The sequence below is a fragment of the Acomys minous genome (assembly GCF_964271855.1).
Source record: "Acomys minous genome assembly, chromosome: 10".
NCBI classification, from domain to species: Eukaryota; Metazoa; Chordata; class Mammalia; order Rodentia; family Muridae; genus Acomys; species Acomys minous.
In genome coordinates this window covers 35,314,080-35,333,223 of record NC_140491.1, presented here as the reverse complement: position 1 = coordinate 35,333,223, position 19,144 = coordinate 35,314,080, and the positions used below count along the sequence as shown (strand labels likewise).

Genomic DNA, 19,144 nt, shown 5'->3' with positions numbered 1-19,144 from the left:
AGTGGCTTCTCACCATCTTGGCTGATAACCTCATCAAATAGCGGTTTGCTAAGGTTATAAAGAAGGCCAATGCCATGTGACTTCACTAGCATTTTGGCTACTGTAACCACAAGGCATAAACAAAATATGGCAGCACCAGTGAGTTTCCTATTCCTAATGAGCCCTCTGGTTATCACTGTATCTCTCTTTTTATTAGACTAAAGAGGAAACACCAGGCGTCCAAGATTTTTTTCCTTAATATTCTGCTTTGTTTTAATATTGAGCTTTTTTGTTTGTTTGTTTTTCGAGACAGGGTTTCTCTGTGTAGCCTTGACTGTCCTAGACTCCCTTTGTAGACCAAGTTGGCCTTGAACTCACAGCGATCCACCTGCCTCTGCCTCCCCAGTACTGGGATTAAAGGCGTGTGCCACCATGCCTGGTCTAATATTGAGCTTTTAAATTACAATAACAGGTTAACAAAAAGAAACAATCTAGCCAGGCGTGGTGGCACACGCCTTTACTCCCAGCACTCGGGAGGCAGAGGCAGGAGGATTGCTGTGAGTTTGAGGCCAGCCTGGTCTACAAGGAGAGTCCAGGACAGCCAAGGATACACAGAGAAACCCTGTCTCGAAAAACAAAAAACAAACAAACAAAAAGAAACAATCTAAGACGATCACTTTCTGAGCTCTTTTCCATTTTTTGTTCTGCTATGTTTATCATCCTTTACAGTGACTTAAGCCCAATTTACATATGATGAATTATAACAAGTGTCCTTCTAACTCAGTGTTGGGTCACAGAGAGGGCCCCAAAGATAGTCACACAGCTGCCAATACCCTACAACACCTGCCCAAGCTTAGCTAGGCAACAGAAACCTAACCTTACATTTCTCAGAAACACAATCACTCAGGAACACTGTTCATCAAATAAGTGTAGTCTCCCTGGTGGGAATCACCTGGGTACCCTGTAACATTTAAGACAAGAAAAAAAAAAATCTCCTGAGTGGGAGAGATCTGCCTTTAAGCCTTCAGGAACCTCTTGCTCTTCCAGGATGAACAGTTATTTAGGTCTCAGGAAAAGAAATAAAAAACCAAAAGCTCTGTGTCTCAGAATGCAGGTCATCCTAACCTTGACCTGCCCTCCAGGTAAGGGTTAGGGGACTAGTTAGTATGCTCTCCACCTCACCTATCTATCCTTCAGGTGAGGCCTGGAGGGACCGGCGCTATCTCAGAATACAGTGCTTTCTAACCTTGATCAGTCCTGTGGATAGGGTCAGAAGGGGACTAAAATATACCCAGCGATGATGATACATGAAAAGTGGCAGGTGTGGGTAAATGCAACTCAGTCTCCCACACTGGGACCCAGTCCTGGGTGTTTAGGTCACACTGACCATCCTTCAGCTGGCTAGGTATTTCCGTCTCTGGATGCTGGGCTGAGAGACTCAAGGAGAATTAAGTGAACCCCACCCATCTCTCTCAATCTTGTTCTCACTTTACAGATGGGAATGAAATCCTCCAAGACTCCTTCATATTCTCCGCTGGCTTGCCTCCTAGAGAGCTGTAGCAAGTTATGGACCCTCGGGTGCTGAGAAGAAAGCTTTAGTCTTTTCCTCAAACACTGCATGGCCTAAATACCCTCTAGGAAAAATAAAAAGGAGCGTCCAGGGCCACTCTTAATTAAAATGCCACCCTTCAGTTAGAGGTGTCCTGTAAACAAGAGGGAAATCCCCCTAAAATTTTCTACGTCCAGGTTTTCTTTTACTTTCAGGATCACCCTGACCTTGCTAATTAGTATAGGACGGACCCACAGATCTTAGCTGTGGTAGCCTTAGGTATGTCTAATCAAGGTTTATTTTACAGTGCTTACTGTCTGCTCAGGCTTTACCTAAATTTGAACATTAGTTAAAAATACCACACTGATGCAATGACCCTCTGGGTGTTCACTAGCCATATTTGGAAGCACTGATCAGAAGAATTGAAAAGGAGGATACTTTCTCCCTGTTGTCCAGGATCAACGAAGTCCCAGGCAACTGTGTGGCATCTCTCAAGATGTCCTGTACTGTAACTGTGAAAAATCACTTGCATTCTCGTTCAGGGAGGAGTGGACTGTAAGTAGTGTCCAGCCTACAAAGACAAGGGTCAACAAAGAGGAACAGCTTCCTCCACACTCCCAAATGCAGCAGCGGTCAAGCTAGGTCTTTGATTTACCCCTATACAGGGATAAGCCAGCCAAAGTCAGACTAGAGGAGCAGATCTTCAACTGGCATTGACTCAAAAATGAAAGGAAGAAATAAAAATTAATTTTGGCCACCTACATGGTCTTCAATACCTAGCCTAAACATATAGCCAGATTCAAAATAATCAGTAAAGCCAGGCTCAGTGACTCACATCTGTAATCCCAGGACTCAGGAGGCAGAGGCAGACAAATCGCTGGGAGTTTGAGGCCAGCCTGCTCTACAAAGTGAGTCCAGGACAGCCAAGGCTACACAGAGAGATCCTGTCTAAAAAAATTTAAAAAAAAATAAATAAATAAATACATAAATACATAAAATAATCAGTATGTTATGCTTCTGTTATTTGGACAGCTATCTCTCATTACCATTTTGTTTCCGGATGTCACCAGCTGCTTCTAGAAGGGCACATCTCACAGCTGTGATCTGATGTCCTGTGCCCTAGCCAGTCATGCTCCCTGCTGAATACCCAGTTGTCAAACTCATAGGTTTGAGTAATTATTCAAGATAGCAAAACGGGCTCAGTGGAACAAGCCTTTAATGCCAGCACTCAGGAGGCAGAGACAGGTGAATCCCTGCTTAAGACCATCCAAGGTCAGCCAGGGCAACACAGAGAAATCCTGTCTCAAAAACCAAAACAAAAGATATCAGAACTATGTCTCTGGGACACTGTTGGAAACAATATAAAAAGGTATTTCTCGGAGGTGTGTGTAGGGGGGGTAGGGGGAGCTGGAGAGATGGCTCAGTGGATAAGAGCATTGTCTATTCTTCCAGAGGTCCTGAGTTCAATTCCCAGCAACCACGTGGTGGCTCACAACCATTTGTACTGGGATCTGATGCCCCCTTCTGGCCTGCAAGTGCACATGCAGATAGAGCGCTCATAAATAAATAAAACCTTAAAAAAAAAAAGTTTTTCTCTCTTAAAATGTCAGTTAGATGCTGATGTCTGGTGTGACATCAACAAATGGAACCTAGATCTCACTTAAGGTTTGGCCCATATTGTCCACCTCCATAGGACATTACAGCTGGCACAGACATAGAGACATTTCTTGCTGTTAAGGCACGGCCACAGCTTTCCGCAGGATTCTGATAGAAAGGTTCCAGTACAGTCCCCAGCTACACAATTACGCCTCGCCTTATTAGACAAAACTTGTGTTAATTATAACATAGACAGACTTTCCTCATTAACCTTGTCTCTTAATGTCCCCCATGAGGTTACAGTAGAAGAAACCCAATGGCTGATGGCTGGTGAAAGGTTCGTAGAACTCATTGACACCTAATGACAAAGCCTGCCAAATAACAAACCCATTCTCTGGATGGCTTTCTTGTCTGCTCTCCGCCTAAGGCAAAACTGCCCCAGCTACCGAGAAGAGACTTGATACCCTATGAGCATATACAGGGGGAGGTAATCCCCCTCAGGAACAGTCATAGGGGAGGGGAATAAGGGGAAAATGGGAGGGAGGGAAGAAGGGGAGGATACAAGGGATAGGATAACCATTGAGATGTAACAAGAATAAATTAATAAAAAAAATTAAAAAAAAAACTGCCCCAGCTGTTTTTCTAACTATGCTCAGGAATTATGATACAACTACAGGTGTCACTTTTTGTTTGTTTGTTTTGTTTTTTGAGACAGGGTTTCTCTGTGTAGCCTTGGCTGTCTTGGACTTAATTTATAGACCAGGCTGGCCTTGAACTCACAGTGATCCACCTACCTCAGTCTCCCGAGTGCTGGCATTAAAGGTGTGCGTCACTGTGCCGGCTCAGGTGTCACTGCTTATGTTACTAATGCACATCACTGATAAAACAACTCCAAAGATACACACCATCACCAAATGGCTTGTGTTCTAAATCTTTGACACTGGTTGTCTTTTTTTTTTTAATAAGATTTATTTCTTTATTATGTATACAGTGTTCTGCCTGCATGTGTGCCTGCACGCCAGAAGAGGGCACCAGGTCTGGCTGTCTTATCATCCGCTTAGATGGATCCTCCTCTACCCTCTGACTGCGGCACCTTCGTTGTCAACCCTGTGGCAGCTGAAGCAGTTAAGACTCTGTTCTGAGGACAGTCTTTCTCTGGACTTGTTGCACTGCAGGCGTTTCCGTACCACACCCTGCCCCCAACCAAATTCCTGTCTTCAACTGTTGATTCTGTCAATGGTGCTTGAGATTTCTGTTTTGCTTGAAATTCTTCCTTAATTTTTTAACTGGCAGGAAAAAAAATCAACATGAGCAAGACCTATAGACTGTATGAGCTGTAAGTGCCCCTACATGAGTACTGGGACGGATCCTAGGTGCTCTGCAAGAGCGGCGCATGCTCTTAACCACTGGGGATCTGTTCACTTTTCAAAGCCGGTTGGTAAGCAGAGATGGCTACTCCCCCTTGGATCGTGGCTGTCTGAGCACAGAGGCTGCCCCTCCTCTGCAGGTTCACTGCTGTCTTAGGGTTTTATTGCTATGAAGAGGCACAAGGACCAAGACAACTCTTAGAAAGGACAACAGTTATTGGGGCTGGCGTACAGTTCAGAGGTTCAGTCCAGTACGATCTTGGCAGGAAGCATGGCACTGTGCAGCCAGACTTGGCGCTGTAGGAGCCGAGAGGTCTACGTGGTGACTGAAGGCAATCAGGAGGGGTCTGTCCCACACTGAGCAGAGCTTGAGCACAGGAGACCTCGAAGCCCACGCCCACAGTAACACACCTCCTCCAGCAAGGCCACGCCTCCTAATAGTGCCATTCTCTATGGGCCAAGCATTCAAACACGTGAATCTATAGGTGCCCAAACCTATTCAAACCATCACATTCCACTCCCTGGCCCCCATATGCTTATAGCCATAACACAATGCAAAATGCATTTAGTCCAGCTTCAAAAGGCCCCACAGTCTATCACAGTTTCAACAATGTTTCAAGGTCTCTCCTTAGACTCATGCAGCTCTTAACTGTAATCCCCTACAAAATCAAAATTTTAAAACAACAACAACAAAAAGCCAGACCACATACTTCCAATATATCCTGGCACAGGATAAACATTACCATTCCAAAAAGTAGGGAAGGGAGCATGGTGAGGAGACACTGGACCAAAGAAAAACCAAAACCACCTGGGCAAACTCCAAACTCTCCATGTCTGATGTCAAAGTGCTCTTAAGATCTCGAACTCCCTCCAGCTTGTTTCAGCTTGTTGATTGCAACACACTTCTCTCTTCTCAGCAGGCATCCTATGACTCCGACATCTCTAACACCTTGTGGTCTCTAAGGCAATCCAGGCTGCACCTTCACAGCATCACATAATAGCCTCTGTGGACCTCCATGCAGAGACACCCTTGCCACACATCTGGCCTCAGCAACTTTCCTTAGTCACAGAGAATTGATCTTTCTTTCTTTCTTTCTTTCTTTCTTTCTTTCTTTCATTCTTTCAAGACAGGGTTTCTCTGTGTTTACCTTGGCTGTCCTGGACTCACAGCGATCCTCCTGCCTCTGCCCCCCAAGTGCTGGGATTAAAGGTGGGCGCCACCACGCCCGGCCATGTCTTCTTATGTCCAAATGAAAACAATAACAGAGCATAACAACACACACTATGATACAACTCTCCCTCACACCACCACAAACACTTAAACAATAACCAGGTCAAAATAACGCCTAGCATGATACAACTATGCCTGGTATAACCGAAAATGCATCCTTTTCACAAGATGGAAGCTTAGCTGGGTGGAATCTTGCCTCAAGGTCACCATTCCCTTAATTCCATTTAATATCTTTATTCTGTTTAACTCTTTGAACCACACAGTTTGTATTTTTCCTTTCTCAGCTTGCTCCATTTGATCAAAACACTCTTCCTAAGAGTGACCCACAGGACAGAATCTATGCTAGGCTGTTTTGATATTTCCTTTGTCAATCCAATCAATCTAAACCTCTTCACTTTAGTCTCAGGCAGACAAAGACAAAAAAAGTCATATTCTTCTTGAAAATATCACAAGGACAATCTCAAGGCAACATACTAAACTTATTCTCTGAAACCTCTTGAGCCAGATCCCCACAGTTCAGATCACCACTGTCTTCCATGTTCCTACTAGGTTGGCCCAAAACCCCACTTAAAAGCATTCTACTGCTTTCCTAATCCAAAATCCCCAAATCTACGTTCCTCAAATAAATAAATAAATAAATAAATAAGCATTGCCAAGTCTATCACAGCAATGCCCCAACTTCCTGGTTCCAACTTCTATCTTAGGGTTTCTACTGCTGTGAAGAGACACCATGACATGGCAACGCTTATAAAGGCTAACTAACATTTAAGCGGGGCTGGCTTATAACTTCAACCCATTATCATCATGGTGGGAAGTACGGCAGACATGGTGCTAGAGGAGAACAGAGTTCTACATTTTGAGCTGAAGGCAACCAGGAGGATTCTGTCCCACACTGGGCAGGGCTTGAGCATAGGAGACCTCAGACCCCACCCCCAGTGACATACTTCCTCTAACAAGGCCACACCTACTCCAACAAAGCCACACCTCCTTACAGCCAATATGAATCTAGCGGGTCCAAACCTATTCAAATCACAACTGCTTAGCCTCTCCCCTCCTGTTCCAGCAGGAAGTTACTAATTAGCAACAGCCAGAAATATCCCATTAGTGACAAGCACGTTTGTAGTAGGCTTTCTACTGTTCTCAGCAACCACCTCATTCTACTCTGGGGAGTATAATGGGCCATTAAAAATATAATTCTGGTCAGGGTGGGTGCATGTCTTTAATCCCAGCACTTGGGAAGTAGAGGCAGGCAGATCTCTGTGAGTTCAAGGCCAGCCTGGTCTACAAAATAAATAGAGGACAACCAAGGCTACACAGAGAAACCCTGTCTTGAAAAACAAAACAAAACAAAACAACAACAACAAAAAAAAAAAAAAAAAAGAAGAAGAAGAAGAAGAAACCAGAGCTCCCTTTTGGCCCGAGAAAAAAAAATATCATTCAGTACAATAAGCAAAAAGTTATGTGGGTAGTAAAGTGAATTCGCTCTTACCAGACTACAAAGTTTTCATTCCACAGTGCTGGGGGAGGGGAGCTGCCACTGTATAGCACTTTCTACTCATGGCTCTCAACTGGAACAGACTCTCTGAAGAGCAATTTGGCCTAAATACTAAGATGCAAAATACATAGACTGTTTATAGAGTCTCTCAACTCTCTATGTAGCTCAAGCTGTCTTCAAACCTCTTCTCTTCCTGTCTCACCTACTGAAGGCTGGCATTGTAGTAGGTGTGACCATCACGCCCAGCTTAGACCTTCTGACCCGAGAATCCTACCTCTACACAGTTACCCTGTCGGGGGCAGTCACACAACAGACACTGAAACGGTTGCTGGCCCCAGTGATGACCGCCGGCCAGGCTACATGACCACACAGATGTGCTTCAGAAGGCATCTAATGTAGCAACCCCATGTTTTCCCAAGTCCCAGCTGAGTGAACAGATGGAGGGCCAGCAGGACCTTCAACTGCTCCTTACCTGTGTTACAGGCTTGAAGAGGCAGCTTCTGAAAGGACCCCAGAAAATGGCGCGTGGCAATATATTCATAGTGACAGGGGCTACAACAAGAAAAATGGATCATTAAAATTAAATTTTGTGATTCTACTTAGAAACATAATTGGCCCATTTGACCTACTTATTTTCCCTTTGAAGAAAATGTTGACTTTGCTAACATTTAACTGAAGAGTGGCTCCAAGAAAGGCACACTGCCCATCTACTGTAGAAGCGCCCTGTAGATGACCCAATAAAAAGTATGTACTTCCTGTTCAAAGCTCAGAATGGTAAGCCTCTAAGACAATTACAAAAATCATTAAGACACAGGGTTTCTCTGTGTAGCCCTGAGTGTCCTGGATCTTGCTCTGTAGACCAGGCTGGACTCGAACTCAAAGATCTGCTGTCTCTGCCTCCCCAGTGCTGGGATTAAAGACATCACCACCCAGCACCACTATTGTAATAACTTTTCTAAGTTTGAAACTACTATATGATGAAAGTGTTACCATCATTAACTGTGAGGTCCTAGCAAGCAGGGAAACAAGGTCTCAAAGCCTAGTGTTTCTGCAGCAAAAGGAAACTGCACAGGGATCTGTACCACGGAGCCCTGCTCCACAAGCCTATCTGCTTGGTGGGGGCTGAGAAGGCAATGCTTTAGATACTCATACAACATGGAACAAGGAAGAATGGCACCAAGGCAGCACCCGGAGCTAGTCTCACTGGCTCTACCAGTTTAGAATGTTTTCTTTCTTTTTCTCCCTTCCTTCTTTCCTTTCCCCACTCCTCCCCCTTGCTGTTTTGAGACAAGGTCTCGCCATGTAGCTCAGGCTGGCCTTGACTGTTCCTTCTTCTGGCCTCAGCTCACAAGTGCTGGGGTCGTGCTCTGGTGACAATGTTTTCAATTGCCTTTTGTGGCTACTTTGCCCTAAGAGCTGCAGTGACACAGGGAACAGACGTAAAGGACCAAGAAACAATTGCCAACCCTTTCTGAGTGGCATGATCTGAAAAGTGCCACATCCCTGGGGGAAACCAGATATATCCCAGCGGTGATAAATGCTGCACTGACAAGCAGAGCAGTAATTTCTAGCTACCAACCAAGATTTCCCCTCATCAAAGATCAAACTTACTTCAATTTAGGTAACACCACAGTGTCTAAAATGTTTGTGTGTTTCCTGGCCTCAGGGCACCAGGTACTTATGTGATGCACATGCATACATGCAAGCACTCATACATAAACTTTTTTTTTTTTGAGGCAGGGTCTTTGGCTGGTCTAGAACTCACTATTTAAGCTAGACTAATCTTGAACTTGCATAGGTCCTCTGGCTTCTGCCTCCTGGACCATGGGATTAATGGTGTGCGATATCAGATCAGACTTCAGTTTCCAAAGCATTGATCTGAAATTTAAATAAAGAAACTACATCCAGCCGGGCATGGTGGCACATGCCTTTAATCCCAGCACTTGGGAGGCAGAGGCAGGTGGATCGTTGTGAGTTGGAGGCCAGCCTGATCTACAAAGCAAGTCCAGGACAGCCAAGGCTAAACAGAGAAACCCTGTCTCGAAACCAACCCCCCAAAAATCCTACATTCTAGCCAATGCATGCCTGTAATCCCAGCACTCAGGCAGAGGCAGACAGATCTCTGTGCATCCGATGCCAGCCTGGTCTACAAGTGAATCCAGGACATTCAGGGGCTACATAGAGAAACCATTAAAAAAAAAAAAAAAAGAACTACATCCTTGTCAGTAAATGTTTCTTTCTTCCTTGGAGCATTCTTTTTAACGATTTATTTATTTATTTATCATGTACACAGTGTTCTGTCTGCATGTACACATAGCAGGCCAGGAGAGGGCACCAGAACTCATTATAGATGGTTATGAACCACCATGCAGGTGCTGGGAATTGAACTCAGGACCTGTGGAAGAGCAGCCAGTCCTCTTAACTTCTGAGCCATCTCTCCAGTCCCCTTGGAGCATTTTATGATATAAAAGTGGCAACTTTTGCTATAATAAACATCTAAATTGATACTTTTTGTGTGAAAAACAAATGCATTTATGACTTTTGAACATAATATTTAATATATAGCTATTCAGTCATTAAGCTCTATAAACATTCTATAAACATTATCAGATTTCAGTACTTTGATCTTTTTCTAATGTAACTTGACTTGAAAACACCTTCACTATGCAGTCCTGATGGGGCTAATGTAATGGAGCTGGCTTTTCCTCTAAGTGAGCAGCTGTTAACAAACTTAGCACTGGCCCATCTTAGAACGGCTGCTCTCACTATAAGTCAGTGAGTCTAAAGCCTTGTTTTTCAAGTGGAATTAGAACAGTAGCTGTTACAGCTGACTAAAGGGCAAAGTATGTTGGGAGACAGACGCAGGAGGATTGCTCAGGACTAGCCTGGGCTATGTAGCCAGGAGATATCCCAAAACAAAAACAAAGCAAAACAAGGAGAGCTCTAGGCACTGCTCTAGCTCCTCCCCCAGTTTCCTACTCCTGTCACAGCAAGGCAGATGTTTGCAAATCTGCTTCCTCTTCTAGACACCTGCTAGCCTACATCTCCCAGCCTTTTTGGTGGCAGTGGTGGTGTGCGTGTGTATTTTGAGAAAAAAGGCATACACCACCACCGCCTGGCTCTCACAACATATTTTTAAGTTGTTTCTTTCACACCATCTATATTTAATTTCTCTGGCAAAGCACTGTTGAGATTGGAGTCCAGTGAGAAAACAGGCAAGCTAATATTCATAGAGAGGGGACCAAGTGGGTACCTTGCTGGGTGTGTTCCTTGCAGCACTGAGAAATGCAATGCAGAAAATTAAAGCAGGGGAAGTAAAGGATAGAGGCTGCTCAAGAGGGCACGTCTAGAATAAATCCAAACCAAGAAGAGCAGAAAGCTGCACAATACAGGGTCCACGTGCGCTGGCTACTTTTAGGACATAAGCAATAAAAGGAGAGAAGGGAGCTTCAATTAAGAAAATGTTTGTAGGGGCTGGAGAGATGGCTCACAGGTTAAGAGCACTGGCTGTTCTTCCAAAGGTCCTGAGTTCAATTCCCAGCAACCACACAATGGCTCACAACCATCAATAATGAGATCTGGTGCCCTCTTCTGTACTACAGGTGTACATGTAGGCAGAGCACTGTATACATAATAAATAAATAAATCTTTAAAAAGAAAGAAGAAAGAAAGAAAGAAAGAAAGAAAGAAAGAAAGAAAGAAAGAAAATGTTTGTAGAGCCTGGCATTGGTGTGCACACCTTTAATTCCAGCACTCAGGAGGCAGAGGCAGGTGGATTACTGTGAGTTTGAGGCCAGCTGGCCTACAAAAGCAAGTCCAGGACAGCCAAGCCTATCACAGAGAAACTCTGTCTGGAAAAACCAAAAAATGAAAATTAAAAAAATAAATTAAAAAAAAAAAAAAGAAAAGAAAAGAAAGCAGGCTGAAGCCAGGCACGTTGGCGCACACCTGTAATCCCAACACTCTGGGGGGCAGAGGCAGGAGGATCTCTGCAAGGTCAGCCTGGTCTACAAAGTAAGTCCAGAACAGCCAGGCTACACAGAGAAACCCTGTCTCGAAATTTAAAAATAAAGCAAAGGCTGAGCAAGCCAGTAAGCAGCATCCTCCACAGCCTCTGTATCAGCTCCTACCTCTAGGGTCCTGCCCTGTGTGAGTTCTTGCCCTCACTGCTTTCAACAATGAGCTTTATAGGAAAGCATGCATGGAATCAACCCTTTCCTCTCCAAGTTGCTTTAGTCATGGTGTCTCATCACCGCATTAGAAACCCTAACTGACACAGGGTGTAACCCACACGGCAGGTAAACAGACAGCAAGTGCGGAAGACCAGAGAGAGATGGTACACACCACGCAGCAGGAAGACTGGGTGATGGGAAGGGGCGCAGAGGCCCGGGAAGGGGTCTTGTTCCTGTTTTGAAAAGACTGCTGTGTCTGCAGCAAATAGGAAATAAAGGGCCAAGAGTCCAACAAGAAGACTGGTATTGCGGGCATTCGTGTGAGATGGGGTTGTTTCCTTCCTTCCTTTCTTCTTGGTTAGGGTTTCTCTGTGTAGCCCTTGCTGTCCTGGAACTAGCTCTGTAGATCAGGCTGGCCTCAAACTCAGAGATCTGTGCCTGCCTCTGCCTCTCCAGTGCTGAGACTAAAGGCATGCACAACCACAAGTCTAGGAATTGTTTTCAAGGTTGGGTTTTTGTGCCTCACCAAAGGACTGAATATAAATAATGAGGGGAAAAAGGGCCCAGTTGTGATTTCCAGTATCCACGTGGTAGTTCAAAACCTGTCTCGCTGCAGTTCCCAGGGATGCAACGCCCTCTTCTGGCCTCCATGGGCACTGGGTGTGTGGTGCACAGACATACATGCAGGCGAAAACACCATAAACAGTAAATGCTTTGAAAAAGACAAAAGATTAAGCCGGGTGCAGTGGCATTCGCCAGTAATCCCAGCACTCAAGGAGGCAGAGGCAGGCTGCTCTCTATGAGTTCGAGGCCAGCCTGGTCTACAAAGTGAGTCCAAGACAGCCAAGGCTACACAGAAAAACCCTGTCTGGAAAAGAAAAAGAAAGAAAGAAAGAAAGAAAGAAAGAAAGAAAGAAAGAAAGAAAGAAAGAGATTAAAGTCTAGAAAGAAGAATAGACAGGCTCAATGGGATGACTATATCAACCTCCAATTACCAATGTCCACTAGTTGTACAATGCTTTTATATTGTTTTTTGCCTGTCTGCATGTATATGCACCACATGTGTACAGCACCCACAGAAGAGAAGAGGGCATCAAATCCCTTGAAACTGGAGTTACAAATGGTTGTGAGCTGCTGTGTATGTGCTGTGAATGTAACCCAGGTCCTCTAGAAAAGCAGCAAGTGCTCTGAACCACCAGGCAGCCTCTCCAGTCCCACACATGGTTTTACTATCAGCACAAGTGCTAACATTTTAACTACAGCCCTCACTTCTCTCTCCTGCTTTCAAATGCTAGGAGAGTTCTGAAGCTGAACTGCAGTCTCTGGAAAGCTCTACCCCACATTCTACCTGCTATTAGAATATTTACTAAAGTATTCCCTTCCCCACTAAACTGTAAAGTGCCTTAAATATAAGACTATTCCAAATGAATTAGTTAAGTAACTAATATATGTGGGTGGTGTTTATGCGAGTGAATGTGGAAGACAGAGGTCAACACTGGACGCCATTCCTCAGCAATCACCCACCTGTTAGGTTTTTGTTATGTTTTGTTTTATGGGTTTTTTTTTTGGTTTTTTAAAAAAGATTTATTTATTTATTTATTATGTATACAGTGCTCTGCCTCCATGTACATCTTCAGGCCAGAAGATCACATTACAGATGGTTGTGAGCCACCATGTGGTTGCTGGGAATTGAACTCAGGACCTCTGGAGGAGCAGTCAGTGCTCCTTGACCTTTGAGCCACCTCTCCAGCCCCTTGTTTTTGTTTTTGAGATGGGGTCTGAGTATGTACCTCGGGCTAGCCTGGCACACTCTATGTAGACCAGGATGGTCTTAAATTTATAGAGATCCACCTGCTTCTGCCTCCTGAGTGCTAAGATTAAAGGCATGCATCTTGGTTTTTTGTTTTGGTTTTTTATTGAAACATCGTCCATCACTGACCTGAGAGGGTCGCCGATTAAGCTAGACCGGCTGGCTGTAAGCTCCAGGAGTCTACTTCTCTTTCCCCGCTAGTGGGATCAGAGGCTCAAACCCTGAGGCCAGCTCAGTTCTTACGCTTGCGGTTCACCAACTGAGCTCTGTCCCCTGCCACTTACCTACATCACTGCAGTCTGCATCCTTCCACCCTTCCCTTTCTAGTGCTGTGCCCACGTGGTAGGGGTGTAACAAATACTTCTAAATGGCGGTCCTGCCTAAGTCACCACTCCCCAAGTACTGTTGTCTAGACTTGCCTGAACTTACAACCTGGAGTGCCTGTAAAACCTACAGCTCTCAGAGCCCCACCCTATACCTCCTTCTGAATATGAAACTGGCAGAAGGTTGGTGCATAACAGCTCGTCTCTATCTTTGCTAAACATTCCAGCCATCCCTCCTTTCTGGCAGGTTGGTGGCGGTAATGTTTGAGACACAGTCTCACAAAACCCAGGTTAGCCTGTAACTCCCAATGTAGCCAACGATGGTCTTGAATTTCTGATCCTGCCTCCACTTCTCCCAAGTATTCGGATGACAGGTGTCAGCCACCAAACCAGCACCAGCTGAGTGCGTGCCTGTGTGTGCTCGTGGGGGGCAGGGGTGATAACTTTTGGGAGTTGGCTCTTGTTTGCAGCTTATTTAGGCAGAGCCTTGTTGCTCTAGCACCTGAACTCCTACAGCTCTCCAGCCTCCACCTCCTACCTCGATACAGGTGTGCTGGGATTGCAGCTGAGTGCCACTCCAGCTTTCCACTGAGTCCTAAGGACCAAACTTGGGTCATCTCCCTACCCACTCTCATCAAATGCAGCTAAAAACCATGCATAGAAAGAAAGAAGGAAAGAAAGAAAGAAAGAAGGAAAGAAAGAAAGAAAGAAAGAAAGAAAGAAAGAAAGAAAACACGCATAACACTAAATTATAAACCAAGATGTTGCCCAACTGTTACCAAACATCACTCACTTAGAGAGAAACTCTAGGGCTGGAGAGAGAGCTCAGCGTTCAGAGCCCCGGCTGCTCTCCCACAGAACCTGAGTTTGACTAACAGCACACACACTGTGGCTCATCCTGGGTAACTCCAGTGGCAGACACACACCTCAACACAGAAAAATAAATAATTTTTTTTAAAAAAGAAAAACTTAGTTGGATGGTGTTGGTGCATGCTTTTTATTTATCCCAGCACTTGGGAGGCAGAGGCAGGTGTATTGCTGTGAGCTCGAGGCCAGCCTAGTCTACAAAACAAGTCTAGGACAACCAAGGCTACACAGAGAAACCCTGTCTCAAAAAACCACCAAAAAAAAAACCTTTCATCTCCTTGTACCTTACTTAAAACTTATAAAAAAGTTATCTTTTGTGTATTAATATAGTTTCTATATTAATATATAAAAATTTTATGATTATTACTCTTATCCTAGACTAGTGGTTCTCAATATATTTTTACAATTTATTTATTTTATGTATACGAGCACTCTATCTGCAAGTACACCTGCACGACAGAACAGGGGACCTACTCTCATTACAGATGATTGTGAGCCGCCATGTGGTTGCTGGGAACTGAACTCAGGACCTTTGGATGCGCAGCCAGTGCTCTTAACCTCTGAGCCATCTCTCCAGCCACCAATTCTAAATATTTCTAATGCTGCAACTCTTTAACACAGTTGCTCATGTTGTGGTGACTAGAAACTATAGATTATTTTTGTTGCTACTTCATAACTGTAATTTTGCTACTGTTATGAGCCATAATGTAAACATTGTCGGAGGAGACAGGTTTGCCAAAGAAATCAGGACCCACAGGTTGAAAACTGCTATTCTGGACAGATCCTCATCCCCCACCCTTGCACCGAATCTCCATCTTGCCTATCTACACTGGCAGTGAAGGATGGCTTTTTCCCTTTCCAGGCACACACACACATGTGTACACAGACATGCATGCTCGCATGCACATATTTTTTTTTTCTTAAATGAGCAATGTTGGGGCTGTAGAGAGGGCTTAGTAGTTAAGAGGACCAGAGTTTGGTTCCCTGCACATGTCAGATGTGTCACAACCACCTATAATTTCAGTTCCAGGACATTCTTCTTTGGTTGTTTTTGTTTTTCAAGACAGGGTTTCTCTGTGTAACAGATCCTTGGCCGTCCTGGACTCGATGTGTAGGCTATGCAGGCCTTGAACTCACAGAAACCCGCCTGCTTTAGCCTCCCAAGTACTGACATTAAAGGACCTCGCCACAACGCCTGGCCCAGGACAGGGCAGTCTTGAGGGCCCTGTGGACACCTACAATCACACATATGCACACATACACTTAAAAAGGTAAAAGTCTTTGGTAGAGAGACATAAATACCTGGGCTGACTGTTGAGTGAGTGACTCAGCCAAGTTGAGAACTATCTTCTCTCTGGGTTAAGAACTCTCTCATCTCTTCCCCTCCTCCAAAAAGAATAAACCGCTGGCTCATGCCTGTATGCCCAGCACAGGGATGCACTTGGGAGGCTGAGACAGGAGGATTACTGTGATTTTTGAGGCCAGCCTGGGTTATATTAAATGTGATAGTTACATAATGAAACTCTGCCTCAAACAGACAAAAAACAAACGAACTAGAGTTTCCAAGATCCCTCAGGGCGCTTCCACCTCTAACAGCCTAGAAACTTAAGGATCCTAGACATCTGGGGTCAGCAGGATAAATACCACAATCCCACAACAGGCTTTTTGTTTGCTTGCTTGTTTGTTTTGGTTTTCCGAGACATGGTTTCTCTGTGTAACAGAACCCAGGCTGTCCTGGACTCTCTTTGTAGACCAGGCTGGCTTCGAACTCACAAGAGGTCCGCCTGCCTCTGTCTCCCAAGCTACAACAGATTTTTTTTTTTAAAGATAACCAAATCTAATTCTTTCTCCGCTCAACTTTAGAACCCCAAGTGAAAGTCGCTTTGCAATGCTGCCCTCGAACGCAAACACCTGCGAGGAGGAGCTCAGCCGGGCTATCGCTCTAGCGACCAGCAGGCAACATAGTATCGGTCTGTTCCCCCAGCGCACCTCCACCTAGCTGGAGAGGATCCGCGAGAGCCCTGAGGCCATACCCTAACTCATTTCCCAATCCACGCGGGGGCTGTAGCACCTGCTCTTGAGCCGAAGTAAAGGTTGCTCCGTGTCCTTTCTCTGTCAGACCTACTCGCAGCGAGCCCGCAGCGAGAAATGGCTCCTCTCCCTACAGCCTGGCGTGGTGTGGACTACCTCCCGCCCCAGAAGCCTCCTGCTAGGTCGTACCTGCTCCGCCACAGCACACCTCCACGCAGGCAGCGGACACACGAGCGTCCCCTAGAAGCCGCCATCTCGCCTCCTGCGGGCGGACACGCCCCCTTCCGCCCTCGCACGCAAGCCCGTGTCGTCACCGGACCAATCAGGAACGGGAAAGGCTGGGCCCCGGAAGCTCCGCGTTACTGCCCGCCCAGAGGCGTGTGTGAGCAGGCGCGCCGGGTCCGTAAGGTGTGCTGCTCCTGCACGCGAAAAATCTGAGCCACCTTGTGCTCAGTCACGATGTGTGTGCTTGCCGCTCCCGGAGCCCTTCGTCGTTCCATCCTCATCTCACTGCTGTGCTTTTGCCGGGGTCTCCAGAGGCGAGTGGCTTGTGGTGGAAATACGTAAAGCTGTCAAACTAGCCTCCGGGTGTTGGTGCTTGCCCCTGTTCTTTCAGTTGTGATGGGGAAACGAATTTTCAATGGCACCTGACATTTTTTTCTATGCGCTGACTTGGAGACCTGCATCCAGCCTTTGGACGTTACTACCATGTTAAGGAGGTCTGCGAGGTTAAGCAACTTGACGAAGAGCACTTTAACCGGCAAAGGGCTCATAAGTGGTTTGATAGAAAACCTAGTATTTCTATATCAATGATGTCAGAACCCATAACCTAAACACGTCTGGACTCGTTCTGTAGATCGAGATGGCCTCTGCCTCCCAAAGTGCTAGGATTATAGGCGTGCGCCAGCAACTCCGGGTTTTATTTTCCTTCTTAAAGCCCTAGAAAAATGGCTGAATTTGGGTGCAAAAACTGCAGAAAGACAGTTCTGGATTTACTTCTGCTATACAGTCCTCTTTGCCGTTATATAGTTGACACAGGAGAAGCGATATGCTAATTAATGCTTGAGATTATTTCTGTGTAGTTATTTAAATTCAGTTACAGCAAAACATAACAAGTCTTTAGAAGAGACTTGTTAGAGTCATTTCCCTTTGCTGTGCTTTTCAAAAGTATGTAAAAACACACCCAGCATAATATTGGTATGGAACTGAGTATTGTATTTCAAAGGGATGAGGTAAGTTATTTCAAAATAATACTAGAATCCCAGCACTTGGGAGTGTCCTGAAAGAATTCCAGGCCAGCCTGGGCTACCTAGACTCTGTTTTAAAAAACAAATTAGTCATGGGGTGGAGAGATGGCTCAGCAGTTAAAAGCACTGTTGGCTCTTCCAGAGGTCCTGAGTTCAATTCCCGGCAACCACATGGTGGCTCACAATCTATAATGTGACCTGATGCTCTTTTCTGATATGCAGGTGTGCATGCAGATAGAGCAATAATATACATAAAATCAATAAATTAAGAATTAAAAAAAAAAAGAACATCTAAGCAGGGCAGTGGTGGTACACGCCTTTAATCCCAGCACTCGGGAGACAGAGGCAGGCAGATAGCTGAGAGTTCAAAGCTAGGCTAGTCTACAAAGCAAGGCTAGGACAGGCAAGGCTACACAGAGAAACCCTGTCTCGAAAAAAACAAAACAAAACAAAAAACTAGTCTAATTAGTGGACAATGGCATCTATTACCAGTCTTGTTGACCCCCTGAGTTTGATCCCCATGGATCCACATGGTAAAAGAATACGAACGTGTGTACACACACACACACGGGAAAACTTTAAGATTTTTTATTTTACATTGTCAGCCTAATGCAAACTAGAGACACTCCAGAAGAGGGAACTTTAATTTAAGAATTGCCTTTATCAGAAGGCCTGTGGGCATGTGTGGGGGCCATTTTCTTGATTGTTGATTGATGTAGGAGAGCCCAGCCCACTGTGCTGGTATTATCCCTAGGCAGATGGGCTTAGGCTATAAAGGAAAGGTAACTGAGCCAGGTGGTGGTGGTGCACACCTTTGATCTCAGCACTCCGGACATGGACCTCTGTTACTTTGAGACCAGCCTGGTCCATCCACAAAGCGAGTTCCAGGACATTCAAGGCTGCACAGAGAAACCCTCCCTGTCTTGGGGAAGAAGGTAGCCTGAGCAGGTAGGGAGCAATCCAGTGAGTGTTCCTCTGTCCTGTCTGCTCTAGCCCCTGCATCTAGGCTCCTGCTTGATCTCTCGATAATGCGTCTCACGATAATGGACTCTTTCTGTAAAATGTTTTTGAGACACGGTCGGGTTTTTTTTTTCCTAAAAATTTTTATTTATTATGCATACAGTATTCTGGTTGCATGTGTGGCTGCACACCAGAAGAAGGCACCGATCTCATTATAGATAGTTGGGAGCCGCCATGTGGCTGCTGGGAATCAACCTCAGGTCCTCTGGAAGAGCAACTAGTGCTCCTAACTACTGAGGCATCTCTCTAACACCTGAGGAATTTTATATACTGGGTTTGACAATGATTTCTTAGCTATAACACCAAAAGCACAGGGAACAACAACAATATAACAACTTCAAAATTAAAAAAGAATTACTTGTTTGCCTCTATTAAGCATGTTATTTTCACCTGTTCTATTAATTCTATCTGCATGGTAAATTTCATCTTATTTATTATTTCTTTGCATGTGTGTTTT

At 45.0% G+C, this 19,144-nt stretch overlaps 1 protein-coding gene and 1 long non-coding RNA gene across 2 annotated transcripts in view; both read right to left on the bottom strand.

Annotated features, from left to right (window-relative positions):
• The window catches only part of PISD (phosphatidylserine decarboxylase), a 51,936-nt gene extending 35,202 nt beyond the window's left edge, over nt 1-16,734 (bottom strand). The window contains exons 1-2 of the mRNA XM_084799280.1: nt 16,610-16,734; nt 7,690-7,769 (exon numbers count right to left, since the gene is read on the bottom strand). Coding sequence (XP_084655406.1) covers nt 7,690-7,769; nt 16,610-16,674 — 145 coding nt within the window. The 5' untranslated portion in view covers nt 16,675-16,734. The remainder of the gene's footprint in view (nt 1-7,689; nt 7,770-16,609) is intronic.
• Nucleotides 4,074-7,627, bottom strand: LOC311607510. Its single transcript, XR_014782619.1, has 2 exons — nt 7,212-7,627; nt 4,074-4,410 (listed from the first exon to the last, which is right to left on the bottom strand). It is a non-coding gene; the product is annotated as an uncharacterized lncRNA (long non-coding RNA).
• Nucleotides 16,735-19,144: the final 2,410 nt, after the last annotated feature.